Below are 19001 nucleotides of genomic sequence, written 5' to 3' on the forward strand. Positions count from 1 at the left end.
CAGCCTCGGCAGGGGGAGGGAAGTGGGCAGACCCCAACCACACTCCCCCAGAGGCCGCCACCTCCAGCACAGGCCTGGATATGAGAGAGGGGCCTGGGGGCTCAGGCTGCGCTGGGGAGATGGGTGTCAGCAACGCTGGGTGCTTTGCTAGCTCCTGGAGTGTGGCCTGGCCACATCTAGCTGGGTACCTCATGCCCCATGAGAGATCCCAGAGCTGGTCTAGAAGGTAAAAGCCGTCCCTCAACCAGGCAGCCCCATTCTGCAGACACAGGACAGAGCACACAGGGGCCAGAAGCAATGACTTAAAAAAAAAATTGTTTATTTTATCTGAGACAGGGTCTCACTCTGTCTTCCAGGATGAGTGCAGTGGCACAATCACAGCTCACTGCAGCCTCAACTTCCTGGGCTCAACTGATCCTCCAGCCTCAGCCTCTCAAGTAGCTGGGACTACAGGCACACCCCATCATGCCTGGCTAATTTTTTTTTTTTGTGGAGTCTCGTTCTATCACCAGGCTGGAGTACAACGGTGCGATCTCGGCTCACTGCAAACTCCGCCTCCCTGGTTCAAGTGATTCTCTTGCCTCAGCTTCCCGAGTAGCTGGGACTACAGGCACGCGCCACGCTACCATGCCCAGCTAATTTTTGTGTTTTTAGTAGAGATGGGGTTTCACCATGTTGGCCAGGATGGTCTCGATCTCCTGACCTTGTGATCCACCTGCCTCAGCCTCCCAAAGTGCTGAGATTACAAGCGTGAGCCACTGCACCTGGCCTTTTTTTTTTTTTTTTGGTAGGGAAGAGGTCTTTCTATATTGCCCAGGCTGCTCTTGAACTCCTGGGCTCAAGCAATCCACCCGCCTTGGCCTCCCAAAGTGCTAGGATTATAGGTGGGAGCCACTGTGCTCGGCCTCTGACACTAAATAATGTCAGTTAAGGGAATGAGAAAAGGGCAGGTCACACACCTGGAACCTGGGCTGTGCCAAAAGGTCAAATGTGCACGTATATACAGTGAATAGGTGACAAATGCAATGGAGCATCCCAGGCTGGGATGAAGGCCAAGGCCACCTACCTATAAGGAACAACCACTGCCTGGCTGGAACGTTCCAGAACCCAGTGGTTTCCATAGCTGCCCTACGACTTCCGAGATGACTAAACCCACCAAGGACTCTATCACACTGCTTGTCTCGGCCACTCACCCACCGTGGATGTGCACAGACCAGTGGCTCCCACGCAGCACAGGCCAGACAAAAGCTGGAAGGTGAAGGCTTCTTACCTTAGAAAGACAAAGTGGGGCAACCATGGAAGGCCACATTCCAGACACTAAGGGGCCAGGAGCAAAGGCAGCCCTGGGCCCCGGCCCTGGGGAGGTGTCAGGCCCGTCATATCCCAGGCGACATGTCAGGAAGATGGAACTCAGGGGTGCTTTCCCGCCCCAGGTGTCTTCCGCCCTGCAGAGCAGCTATGGATCTGCAAAGGGGACTGGAATGCTGCAGAGCCCCGGGCTCCATTTGGAAACTCTGGCAGGATGAAGAAGCTGGAGACCACGTCCTGGGAAGGCTGGGGTACAGCAGGGCTCCCTGCAGCAGACGAGGGGTCCCTCAAATTCATGTGCACCCAGACCTCAGAATGTGACCTTATTTGGAAACACGGGTTTTGACGATATAATTAGTTAAGATGAGGTCACAGTGTATTGGGGGACCCTAAACCCAGTGAGTGGTGGCCCTACCAAAAAAGAGACTGGGCATGGCGGCACACACCTGTAACCCCAGCTACTCAGGAGGATGAGGCAGGAGGAACACTTGAGCCCAGGGATTCGAGGCTGCAGTGAGCTATGATCATGGCACTGTATTCCCGCCTGGGGGACACAGCAAGGCCCCGTCTCAAAAAAAAAAAAAGGGGGGGGGGGAGCAGGTGGGGGGTACACACAGAGACAGCGCACAGGGTCACAGACACACAGGAGAGGGGTTGGGACATGGGGATGAGGCTGTATGCCAGCAGCCACTGGATGCTGGAGGCAGCTGATGGACCCTCCCAGGCCCTTCAGGAGCCAGCCCCACGAACACCTTGAGTGTCGGCTTCTGGCCTCCTGAGTGTGTCTCTGTGGCTGAAGCCCCTGCTCTGTGTCACCTGTTCTGGCTGCCACTGGACACTCAGAGCCTGTCCTTGCCCTTGTTCTGCACCCAGTGCCCAGCTTCCTCTGCGGCCTGGGCATCCCAAATGTCCCCTGCTGGCCTCATACTGGGCCATGGGAGGAAACAGGCAGCTGGCAATGCTTTCGGACCAGGCTGTCTAGCAGTTTCCTGAATTCTGTGCCCAGGGATGAGAGTCCTGGAAAGGGAGTTTCAGGCATGGTGATCAGGCTTTGGCACTGGGGCCTCCAGGAGCCACCGGCTGGAGCGTCGGCAAGGAGCCTGCCCCCATGTGGGTCCGCTGGTGCTTGTGCAGGTCGGTGCCCCGGCGGAAGCCCCGGCCACAGGCCGGGCAGGTGTAGGGCTTCTCACCTGTGTGCGTCCGGCGGTGGGCGCTGAAGTGCGAGCTGTTGTTGAAGCGCTTCCCGCACTGGGTGCAGGCATAGGGCCGCTCCCCGCTGTGCGTCCTGCGGTGGATGACCAGGCTGGAGCTCTGGCTGAAGCGCTTCCCACACTCGGGGCACGGGTAGGGCTTCTCGCCCGTGTGCACCCTCTGGTGTGTGCTGAAGTTGGAGCGGTCGCTAAAGCCCTTCCCACAGACTAGGCACTTGTAAGGCCGCTCGCCCGTGTGTGTGCGCTGGTGCTTGGTCAAGTGGGACGTCTTGCTGAAGCCTTTGCCACATTCCGGGCAGGTGTACGGCTTGTCAGCCCCATGGGAAGCCCGTCTTCCTGGTGGGGGGCCGCCTCTTGGCTGATCAGGCCTGACCAAGCCCCTGACTGGGGCTGGCCTCTGACCTGGGAGCAGGTGGCCAGGCCCCTGGCATCGTGCCGAGAGCACTCGGTACCACTCCATTCTCACCGGGGCATCCTCCCTGCCTTCACCGCCGTCCTCCAACTGGATCCCAGGTCCTGAGACAGAGAAAGCATGATCTCTAGGAACTCACAGCAAGAGGGCAAGGGAAATCCTTCTAATAGGAAAATGAAGGCCTCACAGGGCTCCTAAAGTTCCCCTACAAAACATTTAGCAGGGGCTGGGCACTGTGGCTCATGCCTATAATCCCAGCACTTTGGAAGGCTGAAGTGGGAGGATTGCTTGAGCCCAGGAGTTCAAGACCAGCTTGGGCAACGCAGTGAGATCTCATCTCTACAGAAAATAAACAAAACTAGCTGGGCATGGTGGTGTGTGCCTGTAGTCCTAGCTACTCAGGAGGCTGAGGTCGGAGGATCACTTGAGTCTAGGAGGTCAAGGCTGCAGTGAGCTGTGATCGCGCCACTGCATTCCAGCCCGGGTGACGGCGTGAGACCCTGTTTCAAAAACTAAACAATCAATAAAACAAACAAACAGGAACGCACTTGACCATCACAATAACCCAGTGGGTCAGTGCTGTTACCATCTCCATCCTGCAGATGGGGAAACCGAGGCACACAAGTGTTAAGAAACTTACCCAGAATCACCGGGCTGCTAAGTTACAGAGTGAGGGCCATCAAGCTCTGCACTCTGCTGTATCCTCTAAGCCAGGGGTTCCCACCCGGTGGCAAGGTCTGGAGACATTTTTGTTGTGTCTGGGGAGGGGGTTGTAAATGGCCTCTAGTGGGCAGGGGCCAGGGCTGCTGGAAAACCTCCCGCCCAGCACAGGCAGCCCCACGTGGAGAGCCATCTGGCCCAAATGCCAGCAGCACCAAGGTGGAGAAGCCCTGCTCTGGGCTGTTCTGGCTGAGCAGAGCAGTCGTGGCTCCCAGCCACTGGACCTCCCTTGTCGTACTTGGTGTGGCCCCTGAGGCCCCTCTGCAGATCCAGGTTCTAGAGCCACCACCAACAGGACAGGAGAACAGGGAGAGGGGCCTGGAATGATCCAGGCTTTGCCCCTTTCAGGAAAAAGCCCTTGACTTCTCTGCTCTTCCTTTGCAGCATGAGGGTGACTGCAGCCGGCGACCTGGTAGCACAAAGTGCACCGGGGTGCCTGGGGGGCTGGGGGAGCAGCCGTCTTCATAGCAGTCCTGCAAGAGGCTCTGCGCATGGTAGGCACACGCCATGCTGACCTCACAGGGGAGGGACAGAACCACCCACTGCCCTTGGAAATGTCCACTTTAAGACACTCCCAGCCCCAGACCTCCTGGGCGAATCCTTCTTGCCCTCCCCTCCCATCTCCAGGACCAACTTCCAGATAGCCGAAGGTGGGTTTGGCACGTACTGAGCCTCAAATTCCACATCTATAAAACTGAGAGGAGGCCGGGCATGGTGGCTCATGCCTGTAATCCAAGCACTTTGGGAGGCCGAGGAAGGCGGATCACTTGAGGTCAGGAGTTTGAGACCAGCCTGGCCAACATGGTGAAACCCCGTTTTATTTTATTAAAAATAAAAAAATTAGTTGGGGGTAGTGGTGGGTGCCTGTAATCCCAGCTACTTGGGAGGCTGAGGCAAGAGAATCGCTTGAACTCGGGAGGCAGAAGTTGCAGTGAGCCAAGATCGTGCCACTGCACTCCAGCCTGGGCGACAGAGCGAGACTCTGTCTCAAAAAAATAAAAATAAAAAAAAAAAAAGAAAATAAATAAAACTGAGAGGAGGATTGGAACCACCTCATTGGCCTGCTATAATAATATTTTATTTATTTATTTTAAAGACAGGGTGATATGGTTTCGATCTATGTCCTCACCCAAATCTCATGTCAGACTGTAATCCCCAATGTGGAGGTGGGGCCTGGTGGGAGGTGAGTGGGTCATGGAGGCAGATTTCTCATGAATGGTTTGGCACCATCCTCTTGGTACTGTCCTGACAATAGTGAGTGAGTTCCCGTGAGATGTGGTCGATTAAAAGTGAGTGGCACCTCCCCTCGCTCCTTTGCTCCTGCTCCAGCCATGTGAGACATGCCTGCTCCCTCTCTGCTTTCCACCATGACTGGAAGCTTCCTGAGGCCTCCCCAAAAGCTGAGCAGACACCAGCATCATGCTTTCTGTACAGCCAATTAAACCTTTTTTCTTTATAAATTACCAGGTCTCAGGTATTTCTTTACAGCAATGCGAGAATGACCTAATACACAGGGCCTCACTATATTGCCCAGGCTGGCCTCAAACTCCTGACCTCAAGTGATCCTCCCACCTCAGCCTCCCAAAGTGCTGAGATATAGGCGTGAGCCACAGCACCCAGCCTTGTTGTAAAAATATTTTTATTTATTTATTTATTTTTGAGATGGAGTCTCGCTCTTTCTTCCAGGCTGGAGTGCAGTGGTGTGATCTCCGCTCACTGTAACCTCTGCCTCCCAGGTTCAAGCGATTCTCCTACCTCAGGCTCCCGAGTAGCTGGGATTACAGGCGTGAGCCACCACGCCCAGCCAATTTTTGTATTTTTAGTAGAGATAGAGTTTCACCATGTTGGCCAGGCTGGTCTCGAACTCCTGACCTCAGGTGACCCAACCGCCTTGGCCTCCCAAAGTGCTGAGATCACAGGGGTGAGCCACCATGCCTGGCCGTACAAATATTTTTAAAAGAGACTGAGTCTGGCAGCTCATCAAAAGGTAAACAAGAGTCATTATATGAGCCAATGACTTTACTCCTAGGTACACACCCAAGAAAACTGAAAACATGTCCTCAAACAAAAATGTGTACATAAATGTTCACGACAGCACTCTTCACAGTAGCCAAAAAATGGAAATCACCCAAATGTCCATCTACGAAAATGGATCAACAAAACGTGGTCTATCCATACAGTGGAATACTATTCAGCCATGAAAAGGAAGCACTGACACATGCCATAGCACAGATGACCCAGGAACACATGACACTGAGTAAAAGAAGCCAGTCACCAAAGGACAGTCCCTGCACGATTCCCTTTACAGAAGATAACCAGAATAGGCACACCCAGAGACAGAGCAGACAGGTGGCTGCCAGAGGCTAGGGGAGGGGAAATGGGGAGAAACTGCTTGTTGGGTACGAGGTTTCCATTTAGCATGATAAAAAATGTTTTTGAGGGCCAGGCGTGATAGCTCACGCCTGTAATACCAGCACTCTGAAATGCCGATGCGGGCTGATCATTTGACGTCAGGAGTTCTCGCCAACATGGCAAAGCACTGTCTCTACTAAAAATAGAAAAAATATTGGGAGGCCGAGGCGGGCAGATCACAAGATCAGGAGTTCAAGACCAGCCTGACCAACATGGTAAAACGCTGTCTCTACTAAAAATACAAAAATTAGCCAGGTGTGGTGATGCACACCTGTAATCCCAGCTACTTGGGAGGCTAAGGCACGAGAATTGCTTGAACCCAGGAGATGGAGGTTGCAGTGAGCCGAGATCATGCCACTGCAATCCAACCTGGGTGACAGAGTGAAACTCCATCTCAATTAAGAAAAAAAAATGTTTTTGAGCCCGGGTAACACAGTGAGACTCCATCTCTATCAAAAAATTTTTGTCGCCCAGGCTGGTGTGTAATGGCGCGATCTCAGCTCACTGCAACCTCCGCCTCCTGGGTTCAAGCGATTCTCCTGCCTCAGCCTCTGAGTAGCTGGGACTATAGGTGCATGCCACCACACCCGGCTAATTTTTTTGTATTTTTAGTAGAGATGGGGTTTCACCATGCCGGCCAGGATGGTCTCGATCTCTTGACCTCGTGATCCACCCGCCTTGGCCTCCCAAAGTGCTGGGATTACAGACGTGAGACACCGTGCCCGGCCCAAAAATTTTTTCAAAATTAGCTGGGCACGGTGGCATTGACCTGTGGTACCAGCTACTCGGGAGGCTGAGGTGGTAGAATCACCTGAGCCTGGGGAGGTTGAAGCTGCAGTGAGTCAAAATTGTGCTACTGCACTCCAACCTGGGTGACAGAGTGAGACTCTGTCTCAAAAAAAGAAAAAAAAAGTTTTGGAACTAGATGAAGGTGATGATTGTACAACACTGTGAAGATACTAAACGCCACTGAACCGTTTACTGAAATATGGCTAATTTTATGTTATGTGAGTTTCTTTTTTTTTGAGCAGCAGCAAGATTTATTATGAAGAGTGAAAGAACAAAGTTTCCACAGTGTGGAAGGGGACCCGAATGGGTTGCCCGTGAATTTCATCTCATTAAAAAATGTAAAAACTTTGAGGCCAGGTACCAACCTAATTTGTTTTTTTGAGACAGAGTCTCACTCTGTTGCCCAGGCTGGGGTGCAGTGGTATGATCACAGCTTACTGCAGCCTTGACCTCCCAAGCTCAAGCGTTCCTCCCACCTCAGCCTCTCAAGCAGCTGGGACTACAGGCATGCACCACTTTTGCATTTTTTTGTAGAGACAAGGTTTCTCCATATTGCTCAGGCTGGTCTTGAACTCCTGGACTCGAGCAATCTACCCGCCTTGACCTCTCAAGGTGCTGGGATTACAGGCATGAGCCACCATGCCCGGCCCGTTTTTGTTTTTGTTTTTTGGAGACGGAGTCTTGCTCTGTTGCCCAGACTGGAGTGCAGTGGTGTGATCTCGGCTCACTGCAACCTCCGCCTCCCGGGTTCAAGCGATTCTCCTGCCTCAGCCTCCCGAGTACCTGGGACTACAGATGAGTACCACCAGGCCCAGCTAATTTTTGTATTTTTTAGGAGAGACAGGGTTTCATCATGTTGGCCAGGATGGACTCGATCTCCTGACCTCATGATCCACCCGCCTCAAGGCCTCTGGAAGTGCTGGGATTACAGGTGTGAGCCACCGCGCCGGCCAATTTTTTTTTTTTTTTTTTTTTTGAGACAGAGTTTCGCTCTTGTTGCCCAGGCTGGAGTGCAATGGCGTGATCTTGGCTTACTGCAATCTCCGCCTCCTGGGTTCAAGCTATTCTCCTGCCTCAGCCTCCCAAGTAGCTGGGATTATAGGCACCCGCCACCACGCCTAATTCTTGTATTTTTAATAGAGACAGGGTTTCACCATGTTGGCCAGGCTGGACTCGAACTCCTGACCTCAGGTGATAAACACTCGCCTCGGCTTCCCAAACTGCTGGGATTACAGGTGTGAGTCACCGTGCCTGGCCATTTTTTTTTTTAAGCAAGATCAAATAGATCCAACTTTCCTCGGCCCCACAGACCTTTTTACCATAGGCTCTGGCGCCGGGTAAGTAAAACCCAAACACATGCCTGTGACCCTGAGAGGGAAGCTGTGTCTGGGCTCCAGGAGCTGGTGACAGAGCTGGGCAGAATCTCATTCCTTCCCTTCTGAGGATTCCACGTAACCACTTGGGAGCCGGGAGGGCTGGCAAATTCTTTCCCTTTTGACTTCTGCCTTTTGCACAGGGAATGAACTGGACCACAGGTAATGTGCGCTCAGAGATCTTCAGATCAGGGTTCCTCAATCACGGTGCAGGTGGTGTCCATGGGACCTGGCCCGGGCTGTCTCTGATGCGGCCGCCCTGTGCACCGCAGGAGGTTGGGCAGCGTCCCCACCTTCTGCTCAACAAATAATCACTTTCATCAGTGACAACCCCAGGGTCGTGACAACCAAAAATGTCTCCAACTCATGGACAGATGTCCTCTGGGGGACAAGATTGCCCCGGGTGGAGAACCCCTGCTCTGGATGCCTGTCACCAAAGCTGCTGCTGACCAACCAGAGACCCATACAACATCATCTAAAACTCTTCATAGGCAACAAAAGAAAAAAACGATCAACTGGACGCTAGAACCAAAAACTTTTGTGCATGAAAGGATGCTACCAACAAAATGAAAATGCAACACACAAAATAGGAGAAAATATTTCCAAATCAGGCTAGGTGCGGTAGCTCACGCCTGTAATCCCAGCACTTAGGGAGGCTGAGGCAGGCAGATTACTTGAGATCAGGAATTCGAGACCAGCTTGGCCAACATGGTAAACCCAGCTCTACTAAAAATAGAAAAATTAGCCGGGTATGGTGGCGCACATCTGTAATCCGAGCTACTTGGGAGGCTGAGGCAGGAGAATCGCTTGAACCCGGAAGGCGGAGGTTGCAGTGAGCTGAGCTGAGATTGTGCCACTCCACTCCAGCCTGGGCAACAGAGCAAGACTTCATCTCAAAAAAAAAAAAACCCTGAAAATAACAACCGCTGGTATGGATGTGGAGAAACTGGAACCCTTGTGCACTCTTGCTGGGTGCATACGATGGTGCAGATGCTGTGGAAAACAGCATGGCGGCTCCTCAAAAAACTCAACACAGAATGACCACATATGCTCCAGCCATCCCACTGCTGGATACATCCACCCAGGAACGGAAAGCAGAGTTGATCAGAGATACACTTGTACACCCACGTTCACTGCAGCATTATTTACAATGGTATATTCTTCAGCCTTAAAAAGGAAAAAAATTCTGGAGGTTTCCCAAAGAAGGAAGTCTGCCTCAAGACTGTGGCACAGAAATCCTAAGCTTCCAGCCTGCTCGCCTGGCCTGCAGATTTCAGACTTGTCAACTTCTGTAAGCAACCAAGGGAGCTGTCTAAGTACCCATTCCTTAAAATAAATCTGTGTGTGTGTGTATCTTCTGTTGGTTCTGTTTCTCTGGAGAAGAACCCTAATACAAAGCGACATCTCACTGTCGTTAGAAAAGGCTTCAGCATGGCCACGCACGGTGGCTCACACCTGTCATCCCAGCACTTTGGGAGGCCTAGGCCGGCGGATCACCTGAAGTCAGGACTTCGAGACCAGCCTGGCCAACATGGTGATGAAACCCATCTCTACTAATAATACAAAAATTAGCCAGGCATGATGGCGAGTACCTGTAATCCCAGCTACTTGGGAGGCTGAGGTGGGAGCATCGCTTGAACCCAGGAGGTGGAGGTTGCAGTGAGCCAAGGTTGTGCCACTGCACTCCAGCCTGGGCAACAGAGCAAAACTCCATCTCAAAACAAACAAGCAAACAAAAAACCAGAAAAGGCTTCAGCAGCATCAGGAAAGGCAGGAAGAGACAAACGGACAGAGAAAGAGCTTAGGGGACGGTGCTGGGTAACAGGCAGGGCAGTGCTCGGTGCGATGGGGAGAGGCTGGAGAACCAGGTCCTGTGGGAGCAGCTCTGCCCTTGAGAGGAGGGCACAGGGAAGCTGAAGTGAAGTAGGACCAGCATGTAGGGGGCAGAGGCAGAAGAACAGGATGGCAAGGCAGTGCTGGGCATCTGCCTGAGTCATGGCCAAGTGGCTGTGCAGGCCCTGCAGGTGGGACTCTGCAGGGATATGGGTAGCCCTGTCCACGGAGGATCGCCCCAGGCCAACTGGACCAACAGAACCAAGCCCCGGAGCTGGTGCCTGACAGTTCCTATTTTTGGCAAGCCCCCTAGAGGACACAGTCACTTGCAAGTTACCTTCATTCTCCAGCGGCGCGTCCCGCTGAGCTGGGTCCAGGCATCTTGGCTCCTCCCCAGAAAGGTATACAGCCACGTCCTCCAAGTTCACGGGCACCTGCCAGAACGCACCCCACTCAGTCCTGGCCCCAAGCAAGCTGCCTCCTCCCCAACTAAGGCCACTGGCCCAGGGAGCTGCACCGCCACTGCCCCTCGAGGCTGGCGCCAAGCCTGGTGGTGCAGCTGGTCTTCTCCACTCTCGTTGCAGTGGTGAGTCCTGGTGTCTCCGCCCACTGCTCCCATGCGCCACTGCTGCAGAGCTGGGACACCACTGGAGAAGGGACAGATTCGCCACGAGGAGTGGTGGACCCACTGCACACTCAGCCACCGCGGCCCATGCTCCACAGGGAGACAAGAGCATCCCCTGGCTCCGTGGCCAGCCAGCTCCAGGACCCCATTGCGGCAGACGGGGGACTTCAGGATGCCTCTGGGCCAGTGGCTCCCAGATGTAGCACCAGATTGACCCAGAAGCATGATTAAAAAACAAGCAAACCCTTTCCAGAACAGGCAAATTCACAGAGACAAGAAGGAGCTTTGTGGTTGCCAGAGGCTGAGGGAAAAACAGGTAGAGACTCTGGTAATGAGTCTAGGGGGTTTTCGGGGAGGGTCTAAAGGAAATGTTCGGCCGGGCGCGGTGGCTCACGCCTGTAATCCCAGCACACTGGGAGGCCAAGGCAGGTGGATCATCTGAGGTCAGGAGCTCGAGACCAGCCTGGCCAACATGGTGAAACCCCATCTGTACTAAAAATACAAAAAAAATTAGCCAGGCATGGTGGTGGGTGCCTGTAATCCCAGCTACTCAGGAGGCTGACGCAGGAAAATCGCTTGAACCCAGGAGCCGGAGGTTGCAGTGAGCCGAGATCGCACCATTGCACTCCAGCCTGGGCAACAAGAGCAAAACTCTGTCTCAAAAAAACAAAAACAAAACAAAACAAAGCAAATACACATACACACACACACACATATATAAAAATTATAAATAAATAAATAAAAATAAAACAGGCCAGGCATGGTGGCTTATGCCTGTAATCCCAGTGCTTTGGGAGGCTTAGGCAAGAGGATCACTTGAGCCCAGGAGTTCAAGACCAGCCTAGGCAGCACAGCGAAGACTGTATCCCAATAAAAAAAAAAACAACAAAAAAACAACTAGCCGGGTGTGGTGGTACATGCCTGTAGTCCCAACTAACTGAGGAGGCTGAGGCAGGAGGATCCCTTGAGCCTGGGAGGTCAAGGCTGCAGTGAGCCGTGATCACACTACTGCACTCCAGCGTGAGCACAGAGTCAGACTTTGGCTCAAAACAAACAAACAAAAAAACCAAAAAAACCAGCAAGCAAACAAAGGAGACTCCCATTCCAGCCCAGCGGTGTGGGAGGAAGCTGTGTTTTCCCCCAGAGTCCCAAGAGATTCCTGTGCCCAGCAGAGTAGGAGTCACCACCCTGTCTCACTGCTGGACCGCAGAATCTTCCGGGCACAGCCGAGTACTTAAATGGCCTCTGGAGAGAAGAAAAGACTTCCCAGGAGGCCAGGGGAAGTGACTCCAGGGTTGGAGCAAAGGGAGAAAACTCCAGGGAAGAGCTCCTCTGACATCCAAAACCTTGGCCCCCAGGAGAGGTGTCCCCTTAACAAGGAAGTGTGACACACAGGAGGTCGGGCCAGACCCCAGGATGCTGCAGACCAGAAGCATCCCACTCACCTGGGACCAGGCCGAAAGGAAGGGCGAGGCTGACGCCATCTCCTGATGCCGGGGAGCTGGAGGGCCTGGGAAGGAGCAGAGTCACCACCAGTCACACAGCTCACCCAGTACTGCCCCTGCCGCCCCCTGCACACCAAGGCCCCAACAGCCCGGTGGCTGCCCACCCAAGATCCACTCCTTGCTGGAGAGCCTGTGCACCCTGCATCCAGGCAGGCCTCTGCCCTGGCCACAGTCCACACCCCATTCATCTTCACCTCCCTCCCCTGCACCACTTCTCATTCCTCCAAAGGGGTGCTACTCACCCCTCTCTGGCCACAACAGCGGGCCCCTCTGTGGCCTGTGGCTCAGCTGGGCTGGGGGCTGCTGGCTGGAGAATGGAGCCTCTTCCTCCAGGGACAGATCCTCTGGCTGAGCCTCTGCCTGGTGTTTTAAGGACTGTCCCCCTATCCCGAGGGGCATCTCGTCATCAGAAAGCAGCTCTGAGCCCTGCACACAGACAGTGATCTCCCCACCAGCTCCCAGAAGGCCAGAAGGAAAAAATCCCCGCAGGGCCCCACACCCCTCATCTCAGGCACCCCAGCCGGCTGCCCACCCCCGGGCTGTCTGCAGCCTCCCTCCCTCTGCCCAGCCGTGTGGCAGTGTTCCCTGCAGCCAGCTCCCAGCCTGCTCTACTCCATGGTCTCTCCCTGTCACCACAATCGTTTCCCCATCACATTCTTACCCTCTATTCCTTGGTCCTCCTGATAGGCCCTGGGATAGACCGTGGGCCAGAAGAGCCCTGAGTCAGTGCTGGACTAATTTCAGAAGTTCACAGAACTGCATTTGCTAGATTTTTTGAAATTATCTGGCCAGCTGCAATGGCTCACACCTGTAATTCCAGCACTTTGGGAGGCCGAGGTGGGTGGATCACCTGAGGCCAGGAGTTCGAGACCAGCCTAACCAACATGGTGAAACCCCATCTCTACTAAAAATACAAAAATTAGCAAGGCATGGTGGCAGCACGCTTGTAATCCCAGGTAGTTGGGAGGCTGAGGCAGGAGAATCGCTTGAACTCGGGAAGTACAGGTTGCAGTGAGCCGAGATCGTGCCACTGCACTCCAGGCTGGGCAACAGAGCGAGACTCCGTCTCAGGGAAGAAAAAAAAAAAAGAAATTATCAACAGGTGCTCTGAGATGATCTATTTCCTAATTCCAGGAAAGGTGAGTTGAATGAAATTGGGTCTTAGAATTGAGCTCTGCAATAGCACTTGGACAAGAGACATCCCTAGGCAACTACAAACCCAGCGTCAGGGACCCATCTCAGGCTTCCTCTTATTCAACATTCCACACCTCTAAGAGAGCGTAGTCCCCTTGGGGAGCACAGCCTGCCCCTCTCAGCTCAGTGATGGCCATGAGGCATGTGTGCAGAGGTGTCGGTGCAGTGACAGAAGGAAGCCATGCCGGGAACCCCAAACACTGAAGTTGTGGTGGCCAGGAAAGAGGCTGGACGGCTGGGAAGAAACCCCGATTTCTTGGCCACCACGATGGCAGGATTTTCTGACTGCGGTCAGCTCACGCTGTGGTCAAGCATTAGGGGATGTGCCTCCTCTGTTGGCTGCAAAAGGCCAGCAGTGTGCAGCCAGCAGCACTGCCACAGGAAGAAAGGCAGCTGGTCAGCACTGCCCATGTGCCCCATCCACGCAAGGCCCTGAAAAATGAACTGAAACAGCAGGTGGCAGGACTTCTTTCTAATCTCAAGGAGTTCGACGACTGAAACTGAAGCAGGAGGAATGAGTAAGAGGCTTCCTCTGCTCCTTCAAATGGGGCTGGAAGGAGGTGGAGAGGCACTGTCTATAGAGATTTCGGTGTGTCAGAAGGGTCCTGTCTGTGCCATCCAGTACAGTAGCCACTGGCCATGTGTGACGACTGAGCCCTTGAGAGGTGGTCAGTGTGACTGAGGAACTAATTTAACATTCTACACAGTGGCCGGGCACAGTGGCTCATGCCCGTAATCCCAGCACTTTGGGAGGCCGAGGCGGGCAGATCACTTGAGGCCAGGAGTTTGAGACCAGCCTAGCCAACATTGCAAAACCCTGTCTCTACTAAAAATAGAAAAATCAGCCTGGCGTGGTGGCAGATCCCTGTAATGCCAGCTACTTGGGAGGCTGAGGCACGAGAATCACTCCAGCCTGGGCGACAGAGAGAGACTCTGTCTCACAAAAATAAAAGTAAAATAAATGGGCTAGGTGTGGTAGCTCACGCCTGTAATCCCAGCACTTTGGGAGGCTGAGGCAGGTGAATCACGAGGTCAGGAGATCCAGACCACCCTGGCTAACACGGTGAAACCCTGTCTCTACTAAAAATACAAAAAAATTAGCCGGGCGTGGTGGCGGGCGCCTGTAGTCCCAGCTGCTGAGGAGGCTGAGGCAGGAGAATGGCGTGAATCCGGGAGGCAGAGCTTGCAGTGAGCCGAGATCGCGCCACTGCACTCCAGCCTGGGCGACAGAGCGAGACTCCATCTCAAAAAAAAAGAAAAAAAAAAAAAAAGTAAAATAAATGTACATAGCTATAATTTAAAAAGCTACATGTGGCTGGCAGCTACTGTTTTGCATGGCACAGCTCTAGAACCTCTGGGGGTTCTAACCAAAGTGCCCCCCATGCCCCTGGTCTTTCTTCCCAGTGTTCTCCCACTTTGGGGGTAGTTTCAACTCCCTGCCTTGGAAGGTGCCGGACCTCTCTCCCACCAAAACCTATGTTTGGGGCTGGCGTAGTGGCTTATGCCTGTAATCCCAGCACTTCGGGAGGCCAAGATGGGAGGATCACTTGAGGCCAGGAGTTCAAGACCAGTCTGGGCAACATAACGAAACCCTGTCTCTACAAAAAATACACAAAATTAGCAGGTGTAGTGGTGCATGCCTGTAGTCCCAGCTACTCAATAGGCTGAGGTGGGAGGATTGCTTGAAGCCTGGAGGTAGAGGCTGCAATGAGCGGTGATCACACCACCATAGCCTGGGCAACAGAGCGAGACTATGTCTCAAAAAAAAAACATGTTTGGCCTATCCTACGACAGTGTTCACAAACCATCTGCACTAGCTAATAAAGGGCTATTGGGGTAGGATGAGGTTAATCAAAGGGTGGACACCCATTGGCCAAGGCTGAGAAATCTTTTGCAGTTGCTTTCTTCAAAAGGGCTCAGGGGCCAGGCAGCCACACTTGGTCACCCAATGACCACGGAATCTCCAGCTGCAGACCCCAGCAGCAGGGCCCCATTTCCTCACCTGAGGGTCAAAATGCCCCCCACCTCACCCGCTGCCTGTGTTTCCTGGGCTTCCGCTGCAGCCCTTCCACGAGGACCACGGCCTCCTCACCGCTCTCCGGCTGCTGCTCGCGTACCCGAGCCTGGATCTCCCCCGGCAGCACAGTCAGGAACTGCTCCAGCACCAGCAGCTCCAGGATCTGCTCCTTAGTGCGCAGCTCCGGCCGCAGCCAGCGGCAGCACAGCTCCCAGAGGCGGCTCAGGGCCTCCCGAGGCCCAGCCACCTCCTGGTAGCAGAAGAGCCGGAAGAGCTGGCGGAAAGTCTCAGGGCTGGGGTCCTCCGTCTCCACGGAGGGCTCCTCTTCCAAGCAGAAGTCCTCCTCCACCTTCACAATCAGGATCTCGTCCTGTTCCAGGTCCTGCTCCAAGGTTGGCAGGGGCTGGAGGCCAGGGACAGTGGCCATTGCTTCCGGTGGGCCTTGTTCCTTTTCAGGCCTTAGAGTTGAACCTGTCTCTCTCTATACCTCTGGCCAGACACAGGAAGAGAGTTTTTTTCAGGGCCCTGTGGAGAGACGATAAAACCATCTGAAGGGCAGCCCTGGGGCTGGATAAGCCCTTTAGACTGGGAAGCCCCTGCCCTGGTTCGAAGGCCAGCTCACCCCACCATGGAAAAGGAAAAGGAAGTGGATGAATGTCATCTTTGTTATTAACCCCCTGTTAATTCCCGGGTAATTTACTGAAGGGCTCTGGGCTTTGCTTCCTCACTGGGCAAACAGAGATGATAACAGGACCTACACACACAGGTTGCTGACAGAACTAAAAGGGATGGCTGGGGGCAGTAGCTGACACCTGTAATCCCCGCACTTTAGGAGGCAGAGGAGGGCAGATCACGTGAGGTCAGGAGTTGACCACCTGGTCAACGTGGTGGAACCCTGTCTCTACAAAAAATACAAAAATTAGCCCGACATGGTGGTAGCACATCTGTAATCCCAGCAACTCGGGAGGCTGAAACAGGAGAATCGCTTGAACCCGGGAGATGGACGTTGCAGTGAACTGAGATCGCGCCACTGCACTCCAGCCTGGGCGACAGAGAGAGACTCAAACAAAAACAATCTAAAAGGGATGTTTGCGGTCAGAGCTCGAGAATCGTTATTTTCCATGATTAGAGTGGGTCCTATATGGAAGGGGTTCCTTTGGAAATCTGATGAAAAGTAGGCCCTTTCTGCAGACTCTGCCTCAACTTGATCCCGGGTGTCCAGGTCTGGCGAACCCTGAAGCCCCTACGCGGCCCCGTCCGGCACCCCCGAGTGGGTGGTCACGACAGCCCCCCAGTTCCAGGGTCCTGGGAGAGCTGGGACCCCCAGGCCGGGCTGCTTTTCCGTCTCACCCCTCAGGTGGAGGGTGAGCAGTACCCGAGGCCGCGGCACAGACCCGGGTGCTGGCGCGGGCCGCGAAATCGAAGCTTCGGCCGGGACCCGCGTCCCCGCGCCCCCCGCACTCACTGCAAGCGCTGCCGGCTGTGGGCAGTTCGGGGCAGGACCGGAGCGGCGGGTATCGGCGGGAGTGGGACTGCGGGCCTCAGGCTTCGCAGCCAGGGACGCCAGAGCCGGGACCGAAGACCCTAAACCAGGGGTGCAAACCAGGCCGTGTGGGTGGGCCCGCAGGCGGCATTGTGGGTAACGTAGCCGTGGCACCATTGGCTAAGCCGGCTGTTGGGGGCGTGGCAACAGGGCCGAGTGGGCGGGTCCGCGACGTGCACTGTGGTTAATGTGGTCCTCAAAGGCACGCATTGTGGGTAACGTAGTCCAGCACCTCGGTGACCGCGCGAGCGCGCGGCGACTCTGCAGCCTCTGGGCCACTTTCCCAGTCACTCTTCCACACCCGCTCCGCTCTCCTCTGGCCGCCTCCTCCATCTTTAAAGCCAGCAAAGTCGTCCGGGCACGGTGGCTAACACCTGTAATCCTAGCACTTTGGGAGGCCGAGGCGGGCGGATCACCTGAGGTCGGGAGTTCGAGACCAGCCTGACCAACGTGGAGAAACCCCGTCTCTACTAAAAATACGAAATTAGCTGGGCGTGGTGGTTCATGCCTGTAATCCTAGCTACTTAGGAGGCTAAGGCGAAGGTTGCAGTGAGCCGATATCCCGCCATTGTCCTCCAGCCTGGGCAACAAGAGCGAAACTCCGTCTCAATAAATAAATAAATAATAAATAAATAAATAAATAAAGGCTGAACTTGTTCAAGATAAAACTGGAAGAGATGCCAAGTGCTTGCGCCCACCCTCCCCCAAGAGGGCCCCCAACAACGTCCAACCCCAAATATCCCTTGTCCTGCCTGCTTCTTTCTGCCAACATAATAATGGGCATCAATTTTTGTTGTTGTTGTTAGAGATGAAGTCCCACCATGGTGCCTAGGCTGGTCTCAAACTCCTGGGCCCAAGCAATCTTCCCGCCTCAGCTTCCCAAAGTGTCAGGATTATAGGTGTGCCCAGCCAGGTATCAATTCTTGTATGTATGTATTTATTTATTTAGAGACAGGGTCTCACTCTGTCGCCCAGGCTAGAGTGCACTGGCTCGATCTTGGCTCACAGCAAACTCCGCCGCCTGGTTTTAAGCAATTCTCCTACCTAACCTCCCGAATAGTTGGGATTACAGGCACGAACCACGAGGTCCGGTTAATTTTTGTATTTTTAGTAGAGATGGGGTTTCCCCATGTTGCCCAGGCTGGTCTCCAACGGCCTCAAGCAATCCACCCACGTCAGCCTCCCAAAGTGCTGAGATTACAGGAGTAAGCCACCGCTCCCGGTCGCATCAATTCTTGAGCATCAAGCAAGCAAAACACATGTGTACTTCGTTTTTTCCTCATTTAGCAATAGAGGTACTATAACTAGACCTACCGGTTCAACAAAACCAAACCAAACCCTGAAGCTCTGAGAGTTTTAAGTATTGAACCCCCCAGAGAAGGTCAAACAGGAAGTACAGAAATGGGATTGGAACCCAAATCTTTGATTCCAGAACTTCAGCTCCTAACTACCAGGTTAACGTAGTTTGCCCCTAATCCTAACTTGGGCATCCTAAGGCCCGTCTCCTATGCTGGATTCTCGCTGCTTTTCCTCTTTGGTTGAACATGATCCGGAGTTTCCCTCTGCCTGGGGTGCCCAGGAAAGAGTCCCAGCACCGAGTTCGGGTGAGCAGCAACGCAGCACACACAGCAGGCGTACACTCAACGTACGCCCCGTCCCGCACAAGCTCCGCCCCCCATGCGCGCCCCGCCTCGCATCCCGGATCTACCCCCGGAATCTCGCGCGTCTTTCCCAAAGCATCGGCTAGGACTCAGCCCGCCGGAAACAAAAGTTGGGGACTCCGGATTCAGGAAGCTGGCAGGACTACATTTCCCAGAGCGCCCCGCACCCTCCCCGGAGGCAGATTCCTGGGCGCTCTAGAGGGGGTGGGTTGGCGGCTTGGAGGGTCTCCTCAAGTGGCGGCACTGCCAGGGGCTCGGAGGAAGGGGCTGCAGTCTCCCGTTGGCAGCGTCCTTGTCGTCGAGACTGCGGGCGGTTCCCTTGCGCGCCCTGAACCTCAGTTTCCATATCTGTTAATGGGGGACATTAACCCTCAAGGTTGTGACTCATTCAAGACCAT

The 19001-nt window shown here is 54.0% G+C and overlaps 1 protein-coding gene across 1 annotated transcript; it reads right to left on the reverse strand.

Annotated features, from left to right (window-relative positions):
• Positions 1–298: 298 nt before the first annotated feature.
• ZNF500 (zinc finger protein 500) lies at positions 299–17039 on the reverse strand. Its single transcript, XM_003815110.6, has 6 exons — positions 16865–17039; positions 15413–15924; positions 12431–12614; positions 12129–12193; positions 10396–10492; positions 299–3035 (listed from the first exon to the last, which is right to left on the reverse strand). The coding sequence occupies exons 2-6, from the start codon at positions 15824–15826 to the stop codon at positions 2353–2355; spliced, it is 1443 nt and encodes a 480-aa protein (XP_003815158.1). The 5' UTR covers positions 15827–15924; positions 16865–17039; the 3' UTR covers positions 299–2352.
• Positions 17040–19001: the final 1962 nt, after the last annotated feature.

This window comes from Pan paniscus, chromosome 18 (genome assembly GCF_029289425.2).
Source record: "Pan paniscus chromosome 18, NHGRI_mPanPan1-v2.0_pri, whole genome shotgun sequence".
NCBI classification, from domain to species: Eukaryota; Metazoa; Chordata; class Mammalia; order Primates; family Hominidae; genus Pan; species Pan paniscus.